The sequence below is a fragment of the Lissotriton vulgaris genome, chromosome 4_1 (genome assembly GCF_964263255.1).
Source record: "Lissotriton vulgaris chromosome 4_1, aLisVul1.2, whole genome shotgun sequence".
NCBI lineage: Eukaryota > Metazoa > Chordata > Amphibia > Caudata > Salamandridae > Lissotriton > Lissotriton vulgaris.
In genome coordinates this window covers 980,761,852-980,789,196 of record NC_141691.1, presented here as the reverse complement: position 1 = coordinate 980,789,196, position 27,345 = coordinate 980,761,852, and the positions used below count along the sequence as shown (strand labels likewise).

Below are 27,345 nucleotides of genomic sequence, written 5' to 3'. Positions count from 1 at the left end.
AAAAGGTTTGCACTAGAAGAAAAAGGAGAAATAAAACATTGCAATCACATATGCAAATAATTAACAAGTCCACACACAATCTACCAGCCAAACTGGTGGGCCTAAAAGCACAAGGAAACAGCCACAATATTCAACCCCATAAAGGGAAGCGACCCTTGCCCAAGGGGCCGCTCTACAAAAACATTTATATAAAAAAAAGAAATCCCTGGTGGCCTAGTGGACCATCGAAAATATTTTTAGGGCGATCTGCCTCCCCAGGAGCACAAACATGGCCATACAAAATGACCCTCTAGGGGAAGCGACCATTGCCCAGGGGGCTGCTCCCCACAATCATTTATATATAAAAAAAACTAGTGACCTAGTGGGCCACCTAAAATATTTTTGGGGCAATCTGCCCCCCCCAGGGCGCAGAAACGGCCACACAAAATACCCATCAAATGGCACATCCCTTGCCCAATGGGCTGCTTCCCACATGCATTACATATATAGAAAATCCCTGGTGGCCTAGTGGGCCCTCTCAAATTATTTTTGGTCGACCTGCCACCCCCCAGAAGGGCAGAAACGGCCAAACAAAATGTCCCCCAAAGGGGAGCGACCCTTGCCCAAGGGGCCGCTTCCCGCTTACATTGCAAAGTAAAAAAAATAAACTAAAATTTAAAAAAATCTCTGGTGTCTAGTGGGCATTTTTGCTAGACGATCACGCGATCGTGCAGTACGATTGCTCAAAGAGACATCGGAGGAAAGGAAAACCCTTTCCTTTCCTTGATGCCTCTTTGAAAACAAAATCACCCCTCCCAAGGTGAAATGCACCTCCTCTGTCTTCGACGCGGTAAAAGCAAATGGCTTTCACTGCGTCCAGTTTCATCAAAAGATGACATAATTAGATGGCATGGAGGAGGGGGTGGGGCCAGCTAAAGGGCTTCAACTGTTATCCTCTTTGGGGGCAGCATGAGGTGCGGCCCACTGGGAAGTGCCAGCGCCTCCCCGTGGGTGGGTGGGTGCTGGGATGGCAGGGAGCCATCCTGAGCACATGCCCACCGTGTTTCAGGACAGCTACCGGACGTCTTGAGCATAGAAAGGGTTAAAGATTAACTCAAATAAGTATATATTTAAATGTTAAATACATATGTATATCAGAAATAACTACAAATATTATTATAATTAAAATACAAAAACAGGTTTCATGCAAATGAATATTTTTATTTATAAAATATTTATTAACAAAAATATATTTCTTAAATAATTGTAATTTAGTCACTTCCCACCATATACCCCTACATCTGTAACTTAACTTTAAAAAGCAGGGGGTGTGGCCAAGATGGTGGTGAGAGCTGTCGCATTGTGCTGAGCTCCGCTCTGATACCGCCGAAAGCATCCTGACAATGTCGAGTCCTGGAAGAGTAAGCCCTGTTTTTGACGGCGAAGGTGTCCGCAAATTATTCTCTGCCTTCGCTGTTGCTACCGGGCCGCCCGTGAGGCTGCTAAAGACACAAACACTAAGTAAGCAGAAGCAAAATCCCCTGGGCCCGAGATTCTGGCAGGAGGGGATGCAGCATGGCGACGGCCAATGCCCACTTGGACTACTTATACACCGTGGCCTGTGCTGACGCCTGGAGGCTGCGCTGCCCCCGGCCCTGCTCCTGACCTGCCGGGAACCCAGGCACCCCCGCCCGCAATCCTACTGCTGAGTTGCACTGATAATATCAGAGCACCGCTTCCCAGCAGGTGCGCTTGGCCCCGCGACTGCGGCAGACGGCCTGGTGACAGAGGAGCCGCTACAGTGGTGCACAAGGGCAGAGATGCTGGCAACACCTGCGGTGACAACGGAGACCAGGTTTGGACTATGGCTTAATCCCCTTGGTACTCCTTTTAAGTTATGCAGAGCAGCCTGGGCCTAGGACTCTAATAATAAGCGGCTACGCATGACCACCACGCCTGATCCCTTCAGCTCTAATAGCGGGCTACTCGCTCACATTTATCTGGGACTACCAGTGGTGGTGCTGCAGTGCAACTTTGAACCCTCTAGACCCCCGCCCCATGCTGGAGGCAAAAAACAGGTGGGGAACCTGCTCCATAAGCTCACCGTTATATAGCACCTTATAGCTTTTGGCCTGCCACTAGCGAGGTCCAAGGGAAAGGTTTTCTGATGAGCCTCTAACATCTAAGGCTCACCTATAATGCTGCTCATTGCGATGTTTGGACTCACACCTCTGTATCCTAGTGGGAGCTGGCGAGGGCGCGCTATTCATACACGCCCCTATACAGAGACCTGGCAATACTAGATGTACCGCTAGGGGCCTACAACCTCGCCACCAAGGTCCCCGTCCTGCTTATGCCGGAACAAAGTATGCATCATGGGTCTCCCCAAACGAGCGGAGGCCCCCCAATATGGAATTCTACATAGAGGAATAGTTTGCACAAGGCATCCTGAATGGCAAGACCTCAAATTTTTTTTCCATCGAACAGGCACATAGAGTGCCGGGGGGCCTTCCACGTCCAGGCGCCTTTCCCAGATCGGTGGTGCAAGACTATTTAGCTATTGTGACAGGGACCATATATTGCAGGTCACTCGGACCCAGGGACCGTGGCAGGTGGACAACTCCACGGTCCATATATATCTGGACTATACCTTGTCGGTGCTGCGCCGTCGCTCCTCCTATCTGGAAATTAAGAAATGCCTGCAAGATCATGACATTCAGTATTCCTTGCCATAAAGAGAGCACAGTGTTCTGAAACACACCAGAGGAGGCGTGGACATGGATTGACCCACAGGGTCTAGCACGTGTACAATCCTCATTATTGACGAATCCGCACCAGGCCTGGAAATTGGTGGAAGTTCTCAGAGGCCGGAGTAGGGGAAGGATTCACCAACCAACGAAGGCCCAATTGGTCCGAGAACGTGCACAGGTTAACAAGAAAGTGGAACACATAGAAAGCCCCACATCCTCCCAAAGACCGGATTCGGACTCGGATATGACGATGGACTGAATACTACCTCTTACGGCCTCGCAACGGAGGCGCTGTTTGGAGATAGACCGGCCCTCACCCCACAAACTGCAGATGCACTTGGTTGAACACTTCAAGAACTCATAAGGGCTCATACTGCAAAGACTATATGCCAAGTGCACACATGCAAATCAACAGGTCGAGACACAAGAGACAGCAAGGCGGTAATAACATCTAGCCCAGCTGCACTCCCTCCAATGAGCGATAAATATCTGATATAGTGCCAATAATGTTTATATTTGTTTTAAGTACCCTTTCTGCTTATTTGGATTACCAATTGCCCATTAGCAAACCAGCCTGGGGTGTGAAGTTGGGGAATTTATCTTAAAATATCGATCTCTTTGACAATGCGATTCAGGGAGTGTGGGCTGACTAGATGTGCTAGACCAACAGGGCCTAGCATCTGTACAACCCTCATTATTGACGAATTCTCAGAGGCCGGAGTAGGGGAAGGATTCACCGACCAACGAAGGCCCAATTGGACCGAGAACGTGCACAGGCTATCAAGAAAGTGGAGCACATAGAAAGCCCCACATCCTCCCAAAGACCGGATTCGGACTCAGATATGATGATGGACTGAATACTGCCTCTTACGGCCTCGCAGCTTGAGGCGCTGTTTGTATATGGACCGGCCCTCACCCCGCAAACTGCAGATGCACTTGGTTGAACACTTCAAGAACTCATAAGGGCTCATAGTGCAAAGACTATATGCCAAGTGCACACTGGCAAATCAACAGGTCGAGACACGAGAGACGGCAAGGCGGCAATAACATCTAGCCCAGCTGTGCACCCTCCAAAGGGCGATAAGTATCTGATATAGCGTCAATAATGTTTAAGCTTGTTTTATGTACCCATTCTGCTTATTTGGATTGCCAATTGCCCATTAGCAAACCGGCCTGGGGTGTGAAGTTGGGGAATTTATCTTAAAATATTGATCTCTTTGACAATGCGACTCAGGGAGTGTGGGTTGACTCGGTATCTTTGGTGGTGTGTGCGGGGGTGGGGTTCGGGGGGCTGGGGCGGGGATATCAAGACACTTGACGCCTGCCTTGTGCCAGGCAACCCCCTCACAACTGGTTTTATGGTAGCTGGAGAATATATCTTGTTGACCTGGAATGTGAGGGGCTTGGCGGGGTGCGCTAAGCGACACAAAGTGTATCAGTATTTACGCAGCCACGGAATTAAGTTTGCATTACTACAGGAAACACACCTCACAGCGTAGACACCTGCTTCACTCCGTAAACACTGGAGGGGAAAGATCCAGGGAACTACTTATTTGGGATATGCCAGGGGTGCGCTCATCTGAGTGGCACCAGGGACCCGTTGCAGGTCGCACATTCTACAGTGGATTCGCAAGGTCAGTTTGTTACCATGGAGGGCCTGCTTAAGGCACTACTGCATTGGTGTCCCTTTACGCCCCAAACTCAGGTCAATCCTCATTTTTGCAATCACTCATGCCGTCCTTACTGGCGGATACCACGGTGCCCATGTACTGGGGTGGAGACTTTAATGGGGTGTTAGACCTGGGCCTGGACGGGTCCTGCCCCCCCTTCCAGGGGCACAATCCATCAAGCTAGCGCAACACATGAAGGAGTGGGTTTCCAACATGCAGTTACACAATACGTGGCATGGTAGGCACCCTCTGATATGCACATACTCTCACTATTCGGCACTACATGACCTTTACACCCGGATGAATATTATGTACTGTTCAGATAACACCTTACATAGCATACTACTGGCAGATTATTTGCCACAAACACACTGACCATAACCCACTACAATTGACTCTCTCCTGGGGCACGAGACGGCCTGAGATCTTGACCTGGAGCATGCCACCTGCGGCACTCGCTGATTCAACGTACTGCTCCACCCTTTCGCGCTTCATTGACTCGTACTTTGTAATGAATGCTGCCACTGTTTCATCTATGGGGTTGGAATGGGACGCTTTTAAGGCTGTTCTCAGGAGACATGCCATCAAAACTACGTGCCCAAAAATCGATGACAGATGCGCTCCAGACTCATGACTTGGACGTAAGGAGATGCGAACAACTTCTCCCTACCGACCCTTGGGTCGGTCTCTCTCTGGCCCAGGCTCGCCTTGCATACAGGGGCACAATGGACGACCTCTGCATGCTGTATTAAAAGACTTATTTGGCTTGCAGGCATAAGGAGGGAGATAAAGCAGGCAGACTACTAGCATGGCTGCTGAAATCTGACACTTCCCAACCCCCCATAACTCCCATATACATCCCCGCCGGGTCTCTTGTGAACACTCAGGAGGACATCAACTAATCCTTCTTTGAGTATTATACCGCGCTGTACGCGACCCCTGTTGCTCGGGATCCAGCCCTCATACAGGCCTTCCTCGCGGACATTCAACTCCCACAAGTCACACCAGCACACTATGATTCTCTAGAAGACCCCATCATGGTGGATGAGATTACAGAAGCAATCGGGCAGCTGGCAACTGGCATAACACCGTGAACAGACGGCTGCCCATCAGACTTTTTCTCTACTTATTCTGAACAGTTAACGCCTCGTTTAGCTAGTACGTATACAGAAGCCATCGAGAAGGGTGAGCTTCCCCCACCCTGAGAGAAGCGAAACATGTGGTTTTGCCAAAGCCGGGACGGGACCCACTCCAAATACCCTCATACCGCCCTTGTCGATGTTAAACGTCAACTTTAAGATCCTTGGGAAATTGCTAGTGAACCGGCTGGTCGCAGCTGTCCCCTTACTGGTTCACAAGGACTAGAACTGTTTTATACCGGGGAGGAATGCAGGCTTGAATTTGCGCCGCCTTTCTGCATTGCTGGAGTGGGCGAAGGGTGAAGCAGAGATGTTCTGGATAGCATCTCTAGATATCAAAAAGGCATTCGATACACTGTGCTGGGATTATCTGCTAACGATGCTGCCTGGGTTTGGCATTGAGCCCAACTTCCTGCGGTGGTTAGGGTTATTATACCACAAACCACAGGCCAGGGTGAAGACAGGTCGCACTTTCTCTCCGCTCTTTATGATAGTGCGAGGCACACAACAAGGTTGTCCCCTATCGCCAATACTTTTTGCCCTGGCCATGGAGCCACTGGCTTGCAGATTAAGGCAACTTGTAATGGAGTTGGTCGTGCATGCTGACCTTTCGGTGGCACATAGTGTCACTGTGTGCGTACGACACATTAGTTTATCTGCGGGGCCGCATGGAGGTACTGCATTTGATAATAGACCTCTTAAATGAGCATGCACTGGTTTCTGGATTACGGGTCAACTGGTCTAAATCAGTGGTGTTTCCCATGACACCTATGTCACCAGTTCAGAGGCAAGCTGCACCAAATACGCCCCTGAAGTGGGCGTTTGACACTTTTAAGTATTTGGAGGTCCAGGTTTACCACTCGGGGATGGACATCATAGACGGCAACCTGGGGTGAGCCATTACCAGAACCCGGGTGACCCTCCCATTTTAGCTAAGTCTTCCCTTGTCTCCCATGGGGTGGGTGGCCATCTCCAAGTTGCTGGTACTCCTGCGCCTTCTGTACTTCTTTCATACATTTCCTTACCACCTGCCACGGAAGCTCTTTAAGCATGTGGAATCCTTTTTGGTCTCCCTGATTTGAGGAAATTCTAGAGCCAGGGTGGCTCTCCATAAGTTATATCTGCTGTTGTCGAATGGTGGCCTTGGTGTCCCGAATTACGAGCACTACTATGCCACAGCACAGCTACAATGGCCAATGCGATGGCTGGCCAAAAGCAATCTCACTGAGTTAACCACAGAGACTATAACCTGGAGCCAATCAGTACTATTGGAATGGCTGGCGGGTACTACCACAGTGACTCACCTTCGTGGCAAAGTCTTAATGACAACAGCCAGACATAATTGGCCTAGATGCGTGTTGCCCAAGGGTCGGACCGCTCCATATGCCCCAGACCTCACACTTGACTAGAGGTACTCCCGTGTAAGTTCGCTTGTCATGGACGGATGGAACTCTGGAAGGAGAAGAGTCTGGACACATAGTGGGACATGTATATAGACTCACAATTACAAACATTTGAGGAGTTAGTCTACATTTATGAGGTGCTGCAGGGCTCATTCCTGCTGCACGCACTACTCACATGCCATTTCCTACAGACATGGCAAAACGACCGTAAAACGAATTTGGTAGCGCGCGCTGCATTGCATTTTACGATGCAGGGCACGCTACGAAACGTGGGTCCCTTGCTCACTACGCCACAGGAGTCAAGCTATCCTGGCTGAAGACGGCTGATAGCCAGAAACCGGTCCTAGGATGCTTGATTCCGGTCAAAGGAAGACATGGCTTGGCAGTTCGGGGTGGACTGTTCCCATGAGGCACAGGGTCAAGACTGATTTGCATATGGCCATGTCTGAACTGGGGTGGCTTGGTGAGCAAAATAACAATGGATTAAACCCAGATCTGTGACTGGGGGTGATTGTTTTGCCATTGTGCAACATTCCATCCATCATCTTGAGTGTTTTGCCATTCCTCCTAGACAGTCACACCCAATAGAGACATGTGCCTGGATGGTCCATCAGTGGCAGAATGGGAGGGTGAAGCTGGGCACAGCTCTACCTACACTTGAATAGTCTGTGTCTTGCCTCCACACCAAGGGATGCATATCACATGTAATTAGTCTGGATCCAGGGGAAAGAAGGCAGAAAACCTGTGTACTTCAAAGGCACTTGCTAGAAGCTTATCCCACTTTCCAGAGGAAGGACATCAGGTATAAATTTTGTATCTCAGACACCACCTCTTCAGTACACTTATGGACTTGCGGATATTCTTACAGGAATAATCACTCTTGTGCTGCTGAAGATACTGCAACTCTGTGGACTGCTGATTTGCTGGACTACTACCTTGCAGGACTGCTGCCTTGCTGATGAGACCTGCTGCCTGCTAGCTTCTTGCCTGGGTGAGACGGACTGGACCTTGATCTGTTGAATCCAATACTCCAATGTGACTCCAAGGGCTAGTTGGATGGCATCCTGACTAGAGTCTCAGGAACAGAAGGCTCCAATTAACTAGAACCCAGCACCTGAATTCTACCATCTGTAAATTTCACCATGCCAATCGGTGCCACCCCTGTACTGAACCCTTGGAAATGGTCCTAAAGGTCCTTTACCATCCTATCTGTGGATCCATCAGAACCAATTCATCTCCTCTGCTCCGTGGCGCAATCTCAAGCAGTACCGACTCATCGATTCTACTTCGAAGATTATCCCGACACAATGACTTTGCATCAACCTTGCAGCCCATGTCAGAACAAATGCTTGTATGAAGCTTTCCTGATGCAGACTCTTGTATCACAGATCACTCTTCAGTGGCATACTTAACAATGATGCAGGTTCTCGCATCGCAGCCTCAGAGCTCCTCCAAAATGATGCATCACCTTGACTGCTCAATGCATCCTCGACAACGGACTTCACATCACAAGCCCGTGTTGATGGGATCGTCAATGACAATGCAGGTCCTCACATCGCCACTCCACAGCACTTCAGGACCGATGCATCCTTGGCATCGGACCTCTAAGAGCTCCGCAACCTGGACCTAAGGTACTCTTCTTCAGTGGGCTTCACTGGGTCTCTGTAGCTTGTCCGAGCTCCAGCCCAGTTTGCCTGAACTTGGGACTTTGCCCCAGTCCAGAAAGACCAGATATCCACAGTTGGCGCTTTGTGTTTTTTGTGCTATTTTCACAAAAATCTTTAAATCTGCATACCTCCAGTTCTACTGATTGGATATTTGTCATTTTGGTCCAGTTTTATTTATCTAAATTTACTCTATTTTTTCTAAACTGATGAGGGATCCTTTGGTGGTGTGTTTTTCTCATTGTGTTATCATTTGAAGTGTTGCATGAATACTTTACATATTACCTATAAGTTAAGCCTGACTGCACTGTGCGAAGCTACCAGGGGGCTGAGCACAGGTTAATTTAGGGTTTGTTTGTGACTTCACCCTCACCAGGATTTTGATTACTGATTGAGTAGGGTTTTACCCCCCTAAACCAGCAACCTAATGTCTTATACCAGATATCGACATAGATGGGTCTGTATTGTCTATACAGGGTGACCAATCATTTATAAACACACAACAGCTACAACAATGGGCAAATAATGTACGTAGGATGGACATATGAACAACAATGCACCCAAGGAATAGACAGTACTTTTGTTGCTCGGAACTCTATGCAGTACATACTAGGATTGATATTGCTTCTGCTCGAAAGTGATGCTGCTAAATATCTGGTTCAAACTATTTCTGACCACAACCCAGTGACGATTACATTAGCCTACGGTAGGCCACACCCTAACATCATCATGTGGCATCTGTCAATTGCAACCCTGCATTAGCTGACCTTAGGCACAAGTATAGCTGAGGAAATGAAACACTACTTTACAGAAAACACGGGTACGGTGATGGACCCCATAGTAAACTACATGTAAGGAAGTGCTTGGAGGGATATGAATGAAAAAAGTATACAGAGTAAAAAAGTCATTGCAAGAACTCATTGCCACCAAGGAAAACATGTTAGAGAGCTTGAGATTGTAAGTGCAACAGATTGGCGATAACACTTGGTAAACTAAGACAAGAGCACAGATAGGTTATGTCATTTACATTACAGGAAATACAATGCATATTATCATGTATCAGGATGGCTATTTAGTCATTATGAGAACTCCATGGAAGCTGTCAAACACGGGAGAGCTTTCTGGTTAACGCGCAATGAGATCAACGGGGTATTTGAGAAGTATTATAAACTGCACCACTAGATTTGGAACAACATTCTCTCATGATTTACCTGAACCAACTCTCACTACTGTCCATAAATCTCCTGCAACACCAAGAGTTTAACTCTCCTATTACTATAGAGAAGATACAATTAGCAATTACTCAAATAGTCAGAGGTAAAAGTCCTGGAACAATGACTTTCCGGTGGAATTTTATCCAGCATCTACAGCTAGTTTCACATCACCTTTACTACAGGTCTATATGGTGGACACAAATAGGGAATCATTATCAGATTCAATGAGGTAGGCACAGATTGTAGTAATCCCAAAGACTTGTCAGAGACCCATTGTGTGTCAGCTGATATTGATTCCTGGGGTGGATGCAATTGCTTTACATAGGCCCAAAGCCTAGCGTGCATAAAGAATGGGTGATATCAGACACCATGCAGATATAGAGATATACAAGGGTGCCCGCTATCACCTGTAATCTTTGCACTAGCCATGGAGCTGGTGGATGTTTTACTAAGGTTCAAGGGTCCAAAGTGGGGGTTAATTGATGAACACAAGGTCCACATCATCTCTTTTTAGGCAATGACACATTAATACCTTTCATGTTTTTGATTGGAAATCAGAGCTCCATATCAACTTGGATAAATATTGTTTGTTTCTGTTGATCAAATGAACACAACAAAGTTGTGAGACCCTGCTTAAAGGCTAGCGCCTTAGGAAATTGCACACTATAAAATATCTGGGAGTCAACATTTCTCATACTGAAAGCGACCTCATTGAAAGAAACCTGCGGAGGGAATTCTCATCTATACATCACTCTTTGCAGTTCTCGTGTCAACTTCCTCTGTCACCAATGGGTAGAGTGGTGATTTAAAAATGTTGATTATGCCCAGGATGTTATACTTTTTTGCGGCTCTATCAGTAATCCTAAATAGGTCCTGTTTTAAAAGAGCTGCAGGCACTAGTCTGGGATACCAGCCAGCGCAGAGTTGCCCTTAAGAAAATGTATACCCCTCTGATAGATGGGGCATTGAGGGCTCCCAACTATGTTAGGCTGCAGCACAACTGCAATAGCCAATGAGATGGTTAGGAGCATCCTGAACCTAGAAAGAGACCAGGTGATAGCAGGGATTGATGGTCAAAAGGTGTTGGAATGCCTAATGGGTTCCCTACCGCCCAAGGCACCAGATAACATTCTGTTAGCTCTGGCTAGACAGTGTTGGAGGTTACATTTGGGAGAGTGAGGTAATTCACTTCGTATGATCCTGAGCTGCCAATATGGTATTTACCTAAATGCTTCACTTAGAAATCCCTACACCAGACTGATGCATGGACAGAAGTAGGCTTGGCGGTTTGGGGCAGCCTTGTGAAAGACAGAAGTATGAGGTATGTTCATAATTTAATTTATATGCATGGTCTAGGACCGGTACAGTTCTTTCTGTACTTAGCATTGAATCAAGTGATGCGCTAGATGTGGGGCACAGCAATCGACATGCGCAAGGCCACACCTGTATTGACAGTCCTGGTGAAGAATGGAATGGAGAAAATAGAAAAGCAATCACATGCTTATATCAGTCTTTCCTGTCCCTGAGAATTATAGCTTTTAATTCAATTAGAGTAGGTGTGGGTCGGACTCGTGGAGTTTCACTGTGTGGAATTTCGCAGAGTTACAGAAAATCTCAGCGGGATTCCGCAAAGTTTTGCCAATGGGCAGAAAATATGCAGCTCGCACTGCAATTTAGCATTGGTAGCACGAGCAGCGCTAAAAACCAGCACAAACTGCACCATGCGTTACACAAGAGCACACAGCAATTTGAGTTGATTTTCTGCCTCCCAAGTAGAAAATCTGCTCGAGAGCCAGCAAATTCACATGAATGGAAGCCCTCTGTTGGCGACAGCCTGCGTTAGCAAATTGCGCTTGGGGATGCCAAATCTCACTCATGCTTGCATATACTGGCGCCTGACGGGAGAAAAATTTGCCACATGGCAATTGGTGGAATTTGGACAAAACTATAAAATAATTATTAAAAAAGTTGGCTTCTCCTTTTTAGGTCTCGCTAAGGACAGCTTTACTGTTTTTCAGAGATTATGCAAAAATGCACACTACACAGAGAGAAGGGCAGTGGATTAGCACCCCTCTGCCATTGATTGTTGGATGGAAGTGTCATTCAAATTTTGGATCAGCCCCTATTACAGCCATTGCATGTTATAACTATCAGTTATAATGGAGGGATGTTGCCTCATTACAACCCCCAGCTATTTCATTCCATTTACATAGCTGGTGCTGTGCACAGACAAAAGAGTCGGCCTCCAGACACCGCCACACCCCTACACAAAGGCCCTTCACAGAACTGTGAGGACAGTGTATGCCGGCCTCGAGAGCCTAGACATGTATCACATATGCATAAAAGAGGTGATGGCACGTGAAGGGTGATAGGAAAAGCATATGTGGAGCACTCCGGTGTAAAGATCCACCTGGACTGTACTGCCATCACACTGAGTGGCCGATTACGATTCAGGCAGAAAGCCTCTCCCCGACAGTCTGATGCCGCTAGACCATGTCGGAACCCTTTTGACCGACTTGGCCGGTTTACAATTCGGCCGACTGATTACGATGTTCGCAGTCAGATTGTAAACCAAACAGTTGTTCCGAATCGGTTTCGACCGGCTCTCGGAGAATTTGTGTCAGTCAAAACTGAGTCGTACAGCTCTACTGACTGCGTTTCCGACCGATGCATAACGATGTTGGTTTTCAACAGCCTTTTCGAGACGGCCTGTCTGATACGAAAAGGCTGTAAAAACTGACTTTTGGGGCCCCTGGCAGGGTCCCCTTCTTTGTGCAGCCTCCGGTTGGGGCCGAGGGGGATCTGTATGGACCCCCCTGTAAAACCCTGCACTGTGTAGCAGGCACCATGGGGTGCCTGCGACAGGGTGCAGAGTTTTCCGCACAGACCCCATTTCCCCATAGGAGCCTGTGTTGTCAGGCTGGACACAAGCTCCCTTAGGAGCCGATGGGACTTAGACCGAACAGTGTTCAGTCACATCGCAATCGGTCGGGCGGAACCCCCGACCGGGAGTCTGTCAGTCCCGATTCCCAGACAATGTTGTGCGAAAGTTTTTCGCACAACATCGTAGTTGGCCTCTTAGTATTCTGGCTACCACATGCATAGTAACAAACCAGATCGGAAAGCAATTTTGATTTATTCCAATGTCTTTGTAGTGCTCTGCCCCAGCGTTTCAGAAGAAGCTGCTTATTAGTCAACCATTTATTGGTCTTCCGTGGGTACAACTTCGGGTTGGTGGGAAGTCAAGAGTTTCCACAACTGGGTCACCCACATCTTTAGGTGGGCCAAACCAAAAGGTCATTGGGGAGATCAGGAAGGGATAAGGGACAATCTGAAATGATTACAAGAAATCCTTATTAATAGGTTCTTCTGGTTTCTCTAGGTTCCGAGACATTGGAGTGATAATGTTTGTTATAAAGCTCATTCTCTAAGTTGAAACCAATTAAGCCATGGTCAGACCAGGAGACCAGGAGGCGGAAAGCCCAGGTAATCATATAGGGTATAATGAAGAAGAGTAGATCACAACAATGACCTTCAGAGTGTGCAGATCCCTTACCCATTTGGTATAAGCTGAAGGTACGCATATTTGGCTGTAAACATCTAAAGAATCTATGGGCTGAATGTTCAGATCACATTTATACAGACATTATATAAGGATATAAGGTAGAGAAGATATACGGGGCAAGGTCCAGAAGTTGGGACGGAAAGAAGCAGAGGCGTTTTTGAGAGGATGGTAGATCATGGCACAAATGAAGCTTGTTGTGGAGTTCATGATTACCTTGGACAGAAGATATTCAAAGGATGCAGAGAACTGGCCATTTAACACCTGCCTGAGATCAAACTGTGATGAAACAAAGTGGCCTCTCTGCCTCTACCACAGCCCCTATTCTTGGTAACGCTATAGTAATTGGGCGAAAGAGACATTATTTATGTTGCGCATCAATTAGTCATTGAGCCAGACCTCAATAATCATTCTTCTGTTAGTCCTTTACCTTTCCATTTACCTATCCTTTCCAGCATCTAGTTATCAATATATTGCTGTATCCACTTTGCCATCTTTTTACTCATACATCCTTTCACTCTTCCACATCCGTCCATTCTTCATCCTTCCATTCGTACACGATTTAACCTATTGATCCATTCACTCTTGCATCCATACTTTCCTTTTCACAATTCTATCAATTAATTCTTTCACTTTCTATTCAGTCTATGACCCTTCCTTTCACCCCTCCATCCTGTCATTTCTTCCTTCTATCCTTCACACTATCTTTTCTTTCTTTCCTCTATTTAACCATCTTTCATCCTTATTTTTTGTTCTTACCTTTCTCACTCATGCTCACTTTTTCTATTTGTCCATTTATCATTGTTTTCACTATTGTCATCATTTTATTGTTAATCTTGACCTGTTTCCATTGCTCTGCTAACCATCCCACAACCCACCTCCCACCTCCTACCACCCACTGTCATGGTATTACCTAACAGCGTGATTTATCATCACTTTGTCTGCAGACCTGCAGAGAAAAGAGGCAGATAAAAAAACAAAAGTTTTAGTGGCACCCAGTTCACCAGCTCAGGGCAGCCAGTGTTAGCCCCTGCTCAAGCTGCTTAAGTGTGTCTGTGTGGGGGTGGGGAGTGTCCCTACCCTACTGGTTCGGCGAGACGGTTATCGAGATGGAAAAGTGGAGATATGGAGACATAGAATGGAGAAAGCCATGGGCCATTGCGCTGTCAGAACAAAGAGGATGGAGTTGGTAGGTTATAGGAAGAAATGAGAAGTAATGCAAGAGAAAAAAGAAAAAATCACAAGCATAAAAAAGCTGCAGGATTGGAGGAAGTGCTGTGGAGATGATTATCGTAAGATCCCGAGATCCCTAAAGCAGGCTCTAGAGATGAAAGCTGAATAGTTGTGTTGTTGGTCATCTCTATGTTGGACATGCATATTTTGTAGGGAACTAGCAGGGTGTATGAGAAGAGAGGGGAATCCAGCCCCTTCATGCTTAGGAAATTAGACCATTTGACGTTGGGCTGCCAGAGGATGAGTACTAACTAATGCAGGTTCCCTACAATGTCTACTTGACTACCTAACGTTTGCACACATCCGGCATCATGTACAGGGTCATACAAATAGATCCTGAAGTGGAATAAGTGCTGTCTTGTAGGCTTATATTCAACCGGTTTACACACTTTTGCTTGACATCACACGTTTGCAGCTCTTTATCAGCCGCAACTAATGAAATCACACCAGCTGTTCCAATTACCGTGGGTTCTGATTGAGAATGAGAAGGTGGAAAGGACCTGGTGGCAGAAAGTGTGCAAGAACAGATGTGGATTGTGAAAGATCTCACATGCATCATCCCATTGGGTGTGATGGAGAATCTTGTCAAATGTGCCAACGCTGTCACACCAGGTTGGAATAGTGTTATTTTTTGTACGCACGAATACTTTCAACCAGTGCATATGTTCCATTGAAAGCAACATGCATTTTATTGTAAACAGGATAAAAAGTGTGCAAGTATTTATTTCTATTTATTTCTGGTGTTTGTACCACACTAACCTCAATGTTGTGAAGCATCGCATTATACAGTAAACCTATGCCTGCGACAACTCTGCATATTTAAGTATGAAAAAAGTAATTCTCTATTTAATTACACATTTTGTGGTAATACTATGGTTACCAATTGTGGTAGCACAATTACCAAAAGTGTGGTATAATTGTAAGCGGCCTGAAAAACTCTAAGAAAGACGTTGCTCAAAGGTGGACCAATAGCACAGCACTCTTGTCCTAGACATCGTTTAGTGAAACGTCACCCAGATAGAATCAAGACTCGACTGGGAACCTAAAGAAGACCTGGCAAACATGTTCACACCAGCCCTGCTCCCTTCCTCCTCGCTCTGTCATCTCTGTTTTCATCTCTCTCTTTCCTCTATGTCGATAGTGTAGAAGAATATCACTTTCATAAAGAGGTTTGCTCAACGAACACATCATAACAAGAGAAAGTTCAGGAGAACACTATAAAGAGATAATTTTACACATTTCAAGGCAGATTTTTTTATGTATTCTTTGAGCCGGTTATGACTTTTTTATTTAATCCTTCTAGGTCTGATCTTAAATCTCTACTGAAAATCATGAAACAAAGTTACAAACGAGAAGCAATCCAATCCAAACGAGAAGCAGATTGTCGAAGGGATAGTGTTTACCATTGGTTTACAGGCTAAAAGTCTCTGTTAAATACTGATCTGGGTAAAAATGCAACTGTGAGCTGAAACACTATAATGCAGACACACTGTGGATGGAAGTCATATAGCAATTGAAATCTATAGCAATGAATGCTTCCTTAATGGTCACGCACACCGACACTCCCACACACAACCACTCCCACACCTAAAGACACACAAAGACACAAACAAATATGGACTAAGTCACACACAAAGGACCCTATGTCTGCGGAAAGCCTCCAACCGCAGGTCAGAGGCTTTCCAACTGACAAGTAAGGTTTACAGTCCGACCTCCTTATTACAATGAAGAATGAAGGCAATCGGAGTGTAAACCGGCTGGTCTAGCTTCCATCGAGCTCAAGGAGACCGTGGGCCAGTCAGAACCGCAACGCAATCCCTTAAGGACGGCGTTTTGGTCGTCGGGATTATGATGTTGGTTTCAGTCTCAGACAGCCTTTCCATGCCGGCCTTTTCGACATCGAAAGGATGGCGGAAAGTGACTTTGAGGTCCCCTTGCAGGACCCTCTTGCCTCCGTGTCCTGCAGTTGTGGGCCTGGAGGGCACCCATGAGGTGCTTGCCACAAGGTGCTTGGATTTACACAAACTCATATTTCTCTATGGGAGCTTGTTCTCCAGCCACTGCACAAGTTCCCATAGAGAAGCAGGAGTTTGCGACTGCACCATGCCGCATCTTACTAATGCGGTCGGGACCGCCGACCGGAGGTCTGTCTTTCCCAAATCTGCGTCGACCAACATCGTAATGAGCCACAGAGTTGTAAATGCCTGATAGGTAGACTTACATTTGCATTTTGCACTTCTGACCTCTACGACTTTTGCATAGTCACAAAGCCCTACAGAATTCTCCATGCACAGATCATTTCAAATGCTTTTTTTTTCATTTACTGGACACTTTACAGTTTACGTTTTAGTATAGAAATTAAAGAGACTCCACCTCTCCACCATCCCCTTCCCCTCGTCTTCCCTCCACCCTTTAAAATTGGGTGTTGGGTGAACTTTCCCACACTAATAACACACATTATATGCTTTATTTAGGTGTAACTTGAGAAGTGTAGTAAATTGGGGACGATCATTCCAAAACTTACAACTTTGCCATTGCTCTCCATGCATACATTTTTCACTCACATGGCATTTTGATTGGAAAATCAATTTCTTCAAGACCGGTAGCACTTAACAACACCAAGCACATCTTCACAGGTGGATTTTCTGTACTCATATAGACAATATCCACTCAAGACTAGGCATTTCAGAAAGTGCACTGTTTGCTGACGGTGTGGCAAAGTAAATGTCGTAGAATAACAGATGCAGTGCTAAAAGGTTTTGGTAGCCATTTCGGCAGTTTCATAACTTCTTCAACCCAGGAGGGTCCAGGCGGTTATTTAAATAAATATTAAAGAAAACTAACACGAAGGGCACTACCAACACATTAAGTTCCTGAGGGGACAATTGGTTTTCTGGAATTACACACTTATTTCAGTTATTGTTTCAACCAGTGCATATGTTCCATTGAAAGTAGCATGCATTTTATACTAAACAAGATAAAAACTGTGCAAGTACATATTTCTGATTATTGATGGTGTTTTTACCACACAAACCTCAATGTTGGGAATCAGCATGACATTATTTATCCATACAGTAAACTTATGGTTGCGCCAACTCTGCATCTTTAAGTATGAAACATGTTATCCCCATTTAATTCCAAATTTTGTGGTAATATCATGGGTACCAGTTTTGGAGGCACATTTACCAACATTGTATTATCAGTGTGAGTGGTCTGACAAACGCTAACAAATATGTTGGTCAAAGTTGGACTATTAACCCAGCACTCTTTTCCGTCTAGGCAATTGAGTCAAGTCCATCCTTACATGTCCTCCAACGATCATGTAGAGAAATACATTTTAAATTTAAATGTTTACCATTATAAAACACCTTTCATGCTGTTGACAATTTCATACAGTCAGAGGATCCACATTTTCATGCGTTTTGGTTTTCTTTTTTACAGATGTCATCAATATTCTGTCTGGCTTTTTTAATGCTTCTGGCAAAGGCCTCGCAAATTGACAAGGCTTTTTCGTACATCGAAGCCCATCAAGACACTTTTGTGCAGGTAAGGCTTCTATTGCTGTTCAATTATGATTCGTTAATGGGAACTGCATCAGAAATGTCTACCTCCCTCACCTGAGCAACCACATCAAGGTTTAAAACAGGTGTTTAGTAGTCACCTTTCATGAAGGAACCTCGTAGAATATGTTTCCTGGGTTAGTGACTAATGTGGCTCATATACTCAAGGGTGAACCTATGTGCAGAAACTGTGGCTCACTATCTAAGAAATATTTAAATCCACCCTACTATTTATCAACTTCTTTGTTATTTAAAATGTAGTGTTTCTTATTCTGCTTTTCATTTTCCAGTAAGAGCTTTCTCCAAGGAATAATTTGTACAGGAACATGGATTCGTGGCAGGCAATTAGAGATCAGAGATATCCCTTTAAAACAATGTGTGATGGGTTAGTTTCTACATTTTTATATATCTGAACAGTTGAATATAAACAATTTAGAATGTATCACTGTGTTATGAAATCTCCATGTTTTAGAACTCATCATCTGTGCTCACATCCTCATGGAGATCCTTCTTAACACCTATAAACAAACTCATTAGTCATTGGCAAGGGCTGCAACACTTTCAAAACAATCAGATTATGACATCTTATTAAGCAACAATGCCATTTCAGCCATCTGCTCACTTTAAGGCAGCCATCTTCAGGACCAATATTGTGATTGATAAAAAAAAAAAAAATATGTCACTGAGTGGGGACTATATATCCTAAACCCTTCAAAGTATATCAACTGAGTATTAAAAGGATTCAACCTCTATAGCGATGGAGCTAAAAGTATCCTTTGTGCAAACTGTTGATGGTGCAGCCACAATTCAGTTTACAGGTGTACTTTTATTTCCTTCCAAGCTTTGCAGTCATTGCATAGCTTGAGAAGTCTCTTGCAACCAGTGTTTTGTCATCAGTGCTGCTCATGTGAAAAACATACGTATTTGCCTTTGTCAAGCTGTTGCCTGTCATGTTGTTTCATCTATCCCACTGCTTAATACCTCACAAAGTGAAGTGCACATCCAATGCCGAAGGAAGACTGATTAAAAAAGACGTCCTTCAAGGGTATGGTAGCACTCCAATCCAATGTTTGTAAGCTCTTGTGAGGTTCCAAAGGCACTTTGAAAGTGTTTTGCCGTGGACACTGGACCTGCCTCCTCATTTGAAGAAGATGTGGTTAGGGTGTGATCCCATGGACCATCCAGCCTCCCTGATCCCAATTTGTTTGTTTTTATTGTGCGCTTGCACAATCACACACCTGCCTCGGAGCACATCAAGAGCGATGGAAGGGAGGAGAGAGCCACCTCTTACACCGACTTGTGTTGCATTTCGTTGGAGCCCCATAGTGTTGGTATGCTGTAGGTGCAATGAATACATGAGTGTTCAACCTTCCTCAAAATGTGAAGAGGCCTCTTTGAAACTGAGATGGAGCATGGTGGCCTTTCAGAGGGTGGAGTGACTCCTACTTTGGTGACTTCTACTTTGAGCCACTTGCATCCACCTATTTAAATGACTAGCCAGTTCAGAGATTACATCCTGCTCAACTTCTGTAAGCAGATGTCCTTATCACGGCTATCAGAATTTTTCCATTCAGTGTCTTATTTACTCTGCACATAGTCCATCAAAAAGATGAGTAGATATCCAGCTTAAGGTCCATATTTGCCGGGTGGGACTGTTCTACACTCAGCCGGTGGCGAGGGTCCGACGGGGCGCTATGTCTCCGATATAATAACGATTGCAAGGGGGACTCGACAGGGGTGTTCGCTTTCCCCCTTGCTGTTCGCCCTGGCAATGGAGCAATTGGCGTGCCACCTCCGTAAGGTTCTCCTGGGGCAGGGAATCCAAATTGGGGCTTGGGAACATATAATATCACTGTATGTGGATGATGCTTTGGTGTATCTGCGGGAGCCAACCCACTCGCTCCCTCTACTGATGGCGGCCTTGGGGAGGTATGCAGAGGTCTCTGGGTTACATGTTAATAATACCAAATCACAACTATACCCGATCGGGTCAGAAGCTGAGAGGGGTGGGTCTCCGTCCCGGAAGTAGGGACCCCCTGGGAGTTGAGTGCATTGCGCTACCTAGGTATTTTGATCAGTAGAGACAGGGACGTTTTTTACCAACATAACATAGAGGTCTCCGCGGCAGTATCGATTTTTGGAACACGCTCCGGCTATCGCTGATGGAGAAGATCGCCCTTATTAAAATGGTGGTTCTGCCCCGCTGCCTTTACACACTGCAGGGCTCTTTTTTTGAACTCCCAATCCAGGTCTTCCGGGACCTGGATGCTATGTTGGTTCAATTATTGTGGAATGGCAAAAGATGTTGGGTGAGCCTAGAAGTAATGAAACGTACATGGGGCAAAGGCGAATTGGAAATCCCTGACCTTGAACTTTTTTATTTTGCATCCCAATTACAGCACGCAGTGGCATGGCTTGATACGGATCCATCATGGGAACACTCCCTCCTGGCTGATACGTACGGGGAACAGCAGTTGGGTGCGCTTCTTTGGCTTGCAAAAAGGCGACAGGTCCGGTGCCCCCCACTGGGCCGTCTGCTTGCGGCCATCTGGGATAGGGTGGTTAAACAGCTTCTACGGGTGTGACCGTTTGCCCCAGATGCAGACTTTTGGTTGAAGCCACCTTTCGCACACATTGACTGGGTCATGTCTACTGACAAATGGAAAGTGGGAGGTTGTCTCATGTTAGCGGAACTGTACCCCGACCAACGGTTCATTACGTACCAGGAAGCAGTACACACCTTCGAGTTGGGCCCGGGGCAATTCTTACAATATGCCAAGATAGCAGCGACGGCACAACATCTATGGCCCACTTTCGCAGACGCCCCTGACCACTCACATACCTTGGTCACACTGATAGCGATGGCGGGAGGACGGAAACTGGTCACACACCTGTACAAGGCACTTAGGGAGGACAAGCAATGTACGCCTCTCACACTAGAGGATAGATGGAAGGAGGCGAGCCCCCAAGAGATTACGCCACAGGACTGGGTGAAAATCCATTAGGGGGTCCGTAAAGTAGCGGTTTCCAATAGATTCAAACTGATACAATATAATATGGTCCATATGACCTGCCTCTCACCTAAACGCCTCCATGTTATAGATAACTCGAGAAATCCATGGTGCCCCAGATGCCAGTACGACCAGGCAGATTTCCCACATATGGTTTGGGCGTGCCCAATCATACAGATATACTGGACAACTATCATAGATGACCTGCATAGAATAACGGGATGGAGGGTGGCCCTGGAGTTGCATACATGTAGCCTGAAACTGATCCCCCGGGATCCAAAACGAGCAGAAAATTCCTGATGTTGGGACTTGTTATTAGCAGAAGACGGATAGCGATTCACTGGCTGACACCAGCTGGGCCGTTGGTGGCGAACTGGAGAGATGATCTGAGGGAGTGGGCATTGGCTGAATAGGGACACATACGCAGCACAAGGAGAAATGCCAAACTCCTGGTGGTATTACAGGCATGGGGGTTGATGATTCAGGAGATTTGGAGGAGCTTCCCGGATGCTATGCAGACGGTGTCATCCACAGTTACCCACGAGAGGACCGCATCCCCCAGACGGGAGGGGAACGGGAGGTCACCTATGTCTGAAAAAGTGTTAGAGGATCCTCTAGATAGGTGGGCCCGGTAAGGGGGGAGGGTACTGGGAGGGTGGGGGGTTCTAGTTAAAATGTTTGTATGGTTGATACAGCCAACGTATGCATTACTTGCTGGTTTGGTATAAGCTTCCACTGCAACTCAACTTAGACTACCTGTTGCTGTATAGAGATTGAAAGACCTACTGCGCAGATCTGTCTGTGAAATACTACTGTCTTATCCTATGCAGTGGACCATAAAAACTGCAATAAAGAAATTTCAAACAAAAAAAAGGTCCATAAATGCCATTCAGATGCAAACTGAACTGCATTTCAAATCTTAGCATGGCTTTCATAATTTAACTAAATTGCTCTAGTAATGCTGACCATTACAAAACAAAACGATTTCTCCCACACAAAAACTTCTTGGTGAAGTTGAAACACAAATGTTATACAGGAAGGGTTGCAATAAAGAAAACACGATGCATATGCTTTATTATTTGACAAGAATTGCATGGACAGCGCACAGTCAGCCAACTAGCTGCTAAGCCTGAGTGGATTCATAAACTTGGGGCCAGATTTAAGACCCTTACAATTTGCATGTGGCAAATTGCACTGCTTTGCAACTCGCAAAATGTTAGTTATAACAGTGTCTAGACACTGTTAGCGATTCCTAAGGGGGTTGCAAATTGTCTGCCTCATTAATATTCTTTAGTCAGGTGCAATTTGTGACCCCATTAGGAATGGCTAGCAGTCCCAGTGATGGTGGCCTGCTGAGGTCAGCAGAACATCATGTCTGTGACTGCTTTTTAATTAATGCAAAAACAACAATTGATGGACGGAATGTCGCACAATGGCAAAACATTCACCCCCAGTCACAGATCTGGGTTTAATCCATAGTTATTTTGCTCATCACACCATCCCAGTTCAGACATGGCCATATGCAAATCAGTCTTGACCCTGTGCCTCATGGGAACAGTCCAGCCCGAACTACCAAGCCATGTCTTCCCTGGACCGGAATCAAGCATCCTAGGACCGCTTTCTGGCTATCAGCCATCATCAGCCAGGATAGCTTGATTCGAGTGGCATGGAGAGCACGGGACTCACGTCTGAGCATACCCGTCCCACTCGGGGTAACAAATGCAAAACAGCAATTGATGGACGGAATGTCGCACAATGTCAAAACATTCACCCCCAGTCACATATCTGGGTTTAATCCATCGTTATTTTGCTCACCACATCCCCCCAGTTCAGACATGGCCATATGCAAATCAGTCTTGACCCTGTGCCTCATGGGAACAGTCCTGCCCGAACTGCCAAGCCATGTCTTTCCTGGACCGGAATCAAGCATCCTAGGACCAGTTTCTGGCTATCAGCCATCATCAGCCAGGATAGCTTGATTCCAGTGGCATGGAGAGCACAGGACTCACTTCTGAGCATACCCGTCCCACTCGGGGTGATAAATGCAAAAACAACAATTGATGGACGGAATGTCGCACAATGTCAAAACATTCACCCCCAGTCACAGATCTGGGTTTAATCCATCGTTATTTTGCTCACCACACCATCCCAGTTCAGACATGGCCATATGCAAATCAGTCTTGACCCTGTGCCTCATGGGAACAGTCCTGCCAGAACTGCCAAGCCATGTCTTTCCTGGACCGGAATCAAGCATCCTAGGACCAGTTTCTGGCTATCAGCCGTCATCAGCCAGGATAGCTTGATTGCTTTTTAATTAAATCAGTTTTTTTTTTTTTAAATTCTTCCTGTTTTCCTCAAGGGAAAATGGGATGCATTTAAAAAAAAAATGAAACATTTCTGTTTCATTTTTCAAGAGTAGGCAGTGGTCTGTGGGACCACTGCCTGCTCCTAAAAAATATTTCCGCACACACTCAAAAAGGTGAAGGGGTCCCCTGGGTACCCCTTCTAGTTTGGGAGTGGCTTAACACCTACTTGAAGTAGGTGGTAAACGGCAATTCTTTTGCGACCGCAATCGCAAAACATTCATTCATTTAAGTGAGATTAGGAGGGGACGCTCATGGCACGCCCCTTCCTAATGGAGAGTCGCAAACCCTATTTTGCGAGTCAACAAAATAGGGTTTGTTCATGGGACAGACCAATTTTGTGGTCGCAAACGGGCCAATTTCCGGTTTGTGACCACAAAATATGGTCGTACATCTGGCCCATAATTACACCCCAAGTAAGAAACAAAGGCAATGTGTAAAAATGAAAGCAATTCATATTTTCGGTGTAACAAAGCTCTAATAGATTGGAAGTCTATTTTCTAGGATTTCCGTAAAATACAAATGTTTTAGTTATTAATATATTCTAAATTAAAGGAAATCTTATGCAATTCCTTGAGCTTGGATCATCATGTCTCTCTGCTTGTGAGTGAAGAATAAATTGTTTTATGGTCTCTAATAGTCAGACCATTAATTGATCAGAAGCAGCTGTCTACGGAGAGCTCCAGATTCAGTGTCAGATTCAGAGTCAGTTAATATACGAACTATCACATCCTAGGAAAAAACATATCATCTATGTAAAGGCTGTGAATGGAAATAGAAGTGAATACTGGGGCTACTTGAAGAACAGATTGAAACTTTGGAAAAAGTGCATATAAATCCTGAAAGGCTGTAGGAAGATTTCAGAAAGCTGAATATGTCCGGTTTATTCACATGTAAGCTATTGTCTGTTTAGAAACACCCTTGTTCTGCTTCTGAATTTTAGATGCTTGATTTCAAAGTTTTGTAGATATGATTACTGCTTTAGACCCACAATTTAAAAAAGAAATAATGTAACTATTCTTGGTCGAGTTCAATCTGATTTTTGGCCATCAAACAGCATACAGTCTGTTCTAATTTTGTTCGCTAATGACACTAGACTGTTGTTAGATGGAGGAACCAGTGCCATCTTAGGCCTAGTGGACATTTCGGGGGACCTTTTGCAAGGTCTCTTCCTCCATATTGATCAACAATTTATTCACGATTGGAGTGAAAGACCTAACTCTGGACTGATTAGCTTCCTTCTTGTTCGATGCCTCCCAAGCTGTTTCACTTCTTACTTTTATATCTAATTTTAATGAATTTGTTTGTTTTGTTCTTCTAGGCTCTGCCATGAGTTCTACTCTTTTTAACATGTATGTGGCCCTTTTGGCAATACCTTTATGCTGATGACCATCAATTGATCATCCATGTAAATGGTCACCACATCTTTACTCAAAATAAGTTCAATGAATGCATGCCCCCCATTGCTTCTTTGATAGAGATAATTCTTTGGGGCATATATATAAGGGGATATCGCCACCAGAATGTCCCTTTTAGCGACATTCTGGTGGCGATATGCCATTCTCCATATTTCCAAAGCAGTGTTAAGCCACTTTTTTTGGCTTAACACCTCTTTGTAAATAAGGTCCCTTAACACACATCACTTAGAGTGAAAGCGGAGTGAAATGGGAGTTGCTGTGGGTGTTCAACCGCAACACCCATTGCTTTTGACACTGCTCCAAATTTACAAGGAGGTGTAAATCTGAGCAGTCCCAGAAACTAACGCCCCATGATTGCTCTTTCAACCTGCCTTCTGTTCTCAGTGGTGTTTCCCGAGGGCCTTCGTAGAGAAATGTTGGTTCACATTCTGAGGTTTGCCACATTCAACATAGGCAAAATATCTCTTTGTTCTGCAGTCTGCCTTTGTCCTTATTTCTTACAGCTTGAAGAGCAAAAACATAATCATAGATAAAACCATTGCTGGAACAGAAACCATTGTATCAATGAAAAAAACAGGCATCCCTTCCAAATACTTAGTAGCTGCAGTATGTATGAATGTTTTGTGACCGTGAATGCGGTCGCAAAATATTCATAATTACCACTAACTTCAAATTGGTGGTAACCCATTCGCAAATGGGAAGGGGTCCCCAAGTGATCCCTTCCCCTTTGTGAATGTATGCAAAATCTTTTTTAAGAGAAGGCACTGGTCCCCCAGACCACTGTTTGCTCTTAAAAAATGAAAAGTGAATTATTCATTTTTTTTTCTAAATGGAACCCATTTTCTTTTAAGAAAAATGGCCTGCATTTAAAAAAACATTTATTTTTATTTAAAAGCAATCACGGACATGGTGGTCTGCTTACCCCATCAGGTCATCATGCCCATGATTTTTAGCAAGTCCTAGGGGGTCGCAAATTGCAAACTACCTCATTAATACTAAAGAGGTAGGGCGATTTGGAACCCCCTACAAATCACTATTTGAAACTTTCATACATTTGTAATAGCGATTACCTAATAGTGATTCACTGAAAATCGCAATTAGGTAATTGCTGTTACAAATGTTGATACATGTGGCCCATGGTTCTGTTGTTATTATTCAGATAGATGCGTTCTCCTTGCATCTATCCAGTATTGTGTCACACCCTTGATCAGAGGCAGATACCCGTGTGCACCCAATCAATAGTGTTTAAAGTGGACTTATCTCCTATTACACTTTCAAGTACACCTTGGAGTCCAATTGTCTTTTCATTAGTAAACTCTATTGTTACTATCCTCATGCTTACTTCTGTTTGTCCCAAAGTAAGCAACGCAAGATTCATCAATAACTGGCGCAGCAGGACAGTGCTTGTTGTGTTGTATTCATGTCCTGTCACTGAGTATGAAGTAGCACGTGTTCGAGAATCTGACCAATGCTGCTTTTCTTTCTCAGAGACTGCAGGATTGGGTGCACACCGAGAGCGATTCCAGTAACCCGGACAAGAGACAACTGGTTATAAAAATGATGGATGTGGGCAAGAAGTTGATCGAGAAAATTGGTGGAACTGTTGAGATGGCTAACCTTGGTGATCAACTGGTACAGTGTCTCCTTTAGGTTCCAAATGGGAATCAATGTTTGCATCTCTTGTTTTTATCCCATGCCCTATGTGAAGAGATATACTGACTTATCATCATGTATGTTGTAGCTACTGAGAGATACCTTTTATTTGACTAAAAAATAATTACACATATGTAAGGGGAAACCTGCTTCTGAGACCACACATTGTTTGTCTGTTCATACATCCAGTGTTGATTTGTGCCAGTGGTTGCAGGTGGTGGGCACCAGCTTTCTGTTTTGCAACCTGGGCTTACATTGCATCATCAGTGTTAGACCTGGCTTTTTCAGCGCGTTATCCCAAGACTTTTTTCTTTTTGGCCTTCTGTATCTGACCTGTTTTTGTTGGTTTTAAGTGTGTATGCTCTCAATTTAAATTATTGTTATTGATTGATGATTTCATGATTGGCATATTGGACTTACTAGTCAGTCCCTAGTACAGTGCATTGTGCGTGCCCAAGTAATGTAAGTCAAATGCTGCTAGAGGGCCTGTAGCATATAAGCGGCCTGTAGCATATAAGCAGCCTGTAAATGTAACTCAGGCATTGCAGTGCCTGTGTGCAGTCTAATACTCCATGTCGATTTGGCAAGGGCACCCACTTACCAGGCGATAACCTTCCCTTTTTCTACATGTTAGTCGCCTCTAAGGTAGGCCCAAGGTACCCCTGTGGGCAGGGTGCAGTGTATGTGAAAGGTAAGACATGCCCTGATGTGTTTGGCATGTCCTGA

The 27,345-nt window shown here is 45.2% G+C and overlaps 1 protein-coding gene across 1 annotated transcript in view; it reads left to right on the top strand.

The window, feature by feature from the left end:
- The window catches only part of LOC147722777 (cytosolic non-specific dipeptidase-like), a 504,245-nt gene that overhangs the window by 41,107 nt on the left and 435,793 nt on the right, over window positions 1–27,345 (top strand). Inside the window, exons 2-3 of the mRNA XM_086965241.1 lie at window positions 18,056–18,160; window positions 26,455–26,598. Coding sequence (XP_086821367.1) covers window positions 18,056–18,160; window positions 26,455–26,598 — 249 coding nt within the window. The remainder of the gene's footprint in view (window positions 1–18,055; window positions 18,161–26,454; window positions 26,599–27,345) is intronic.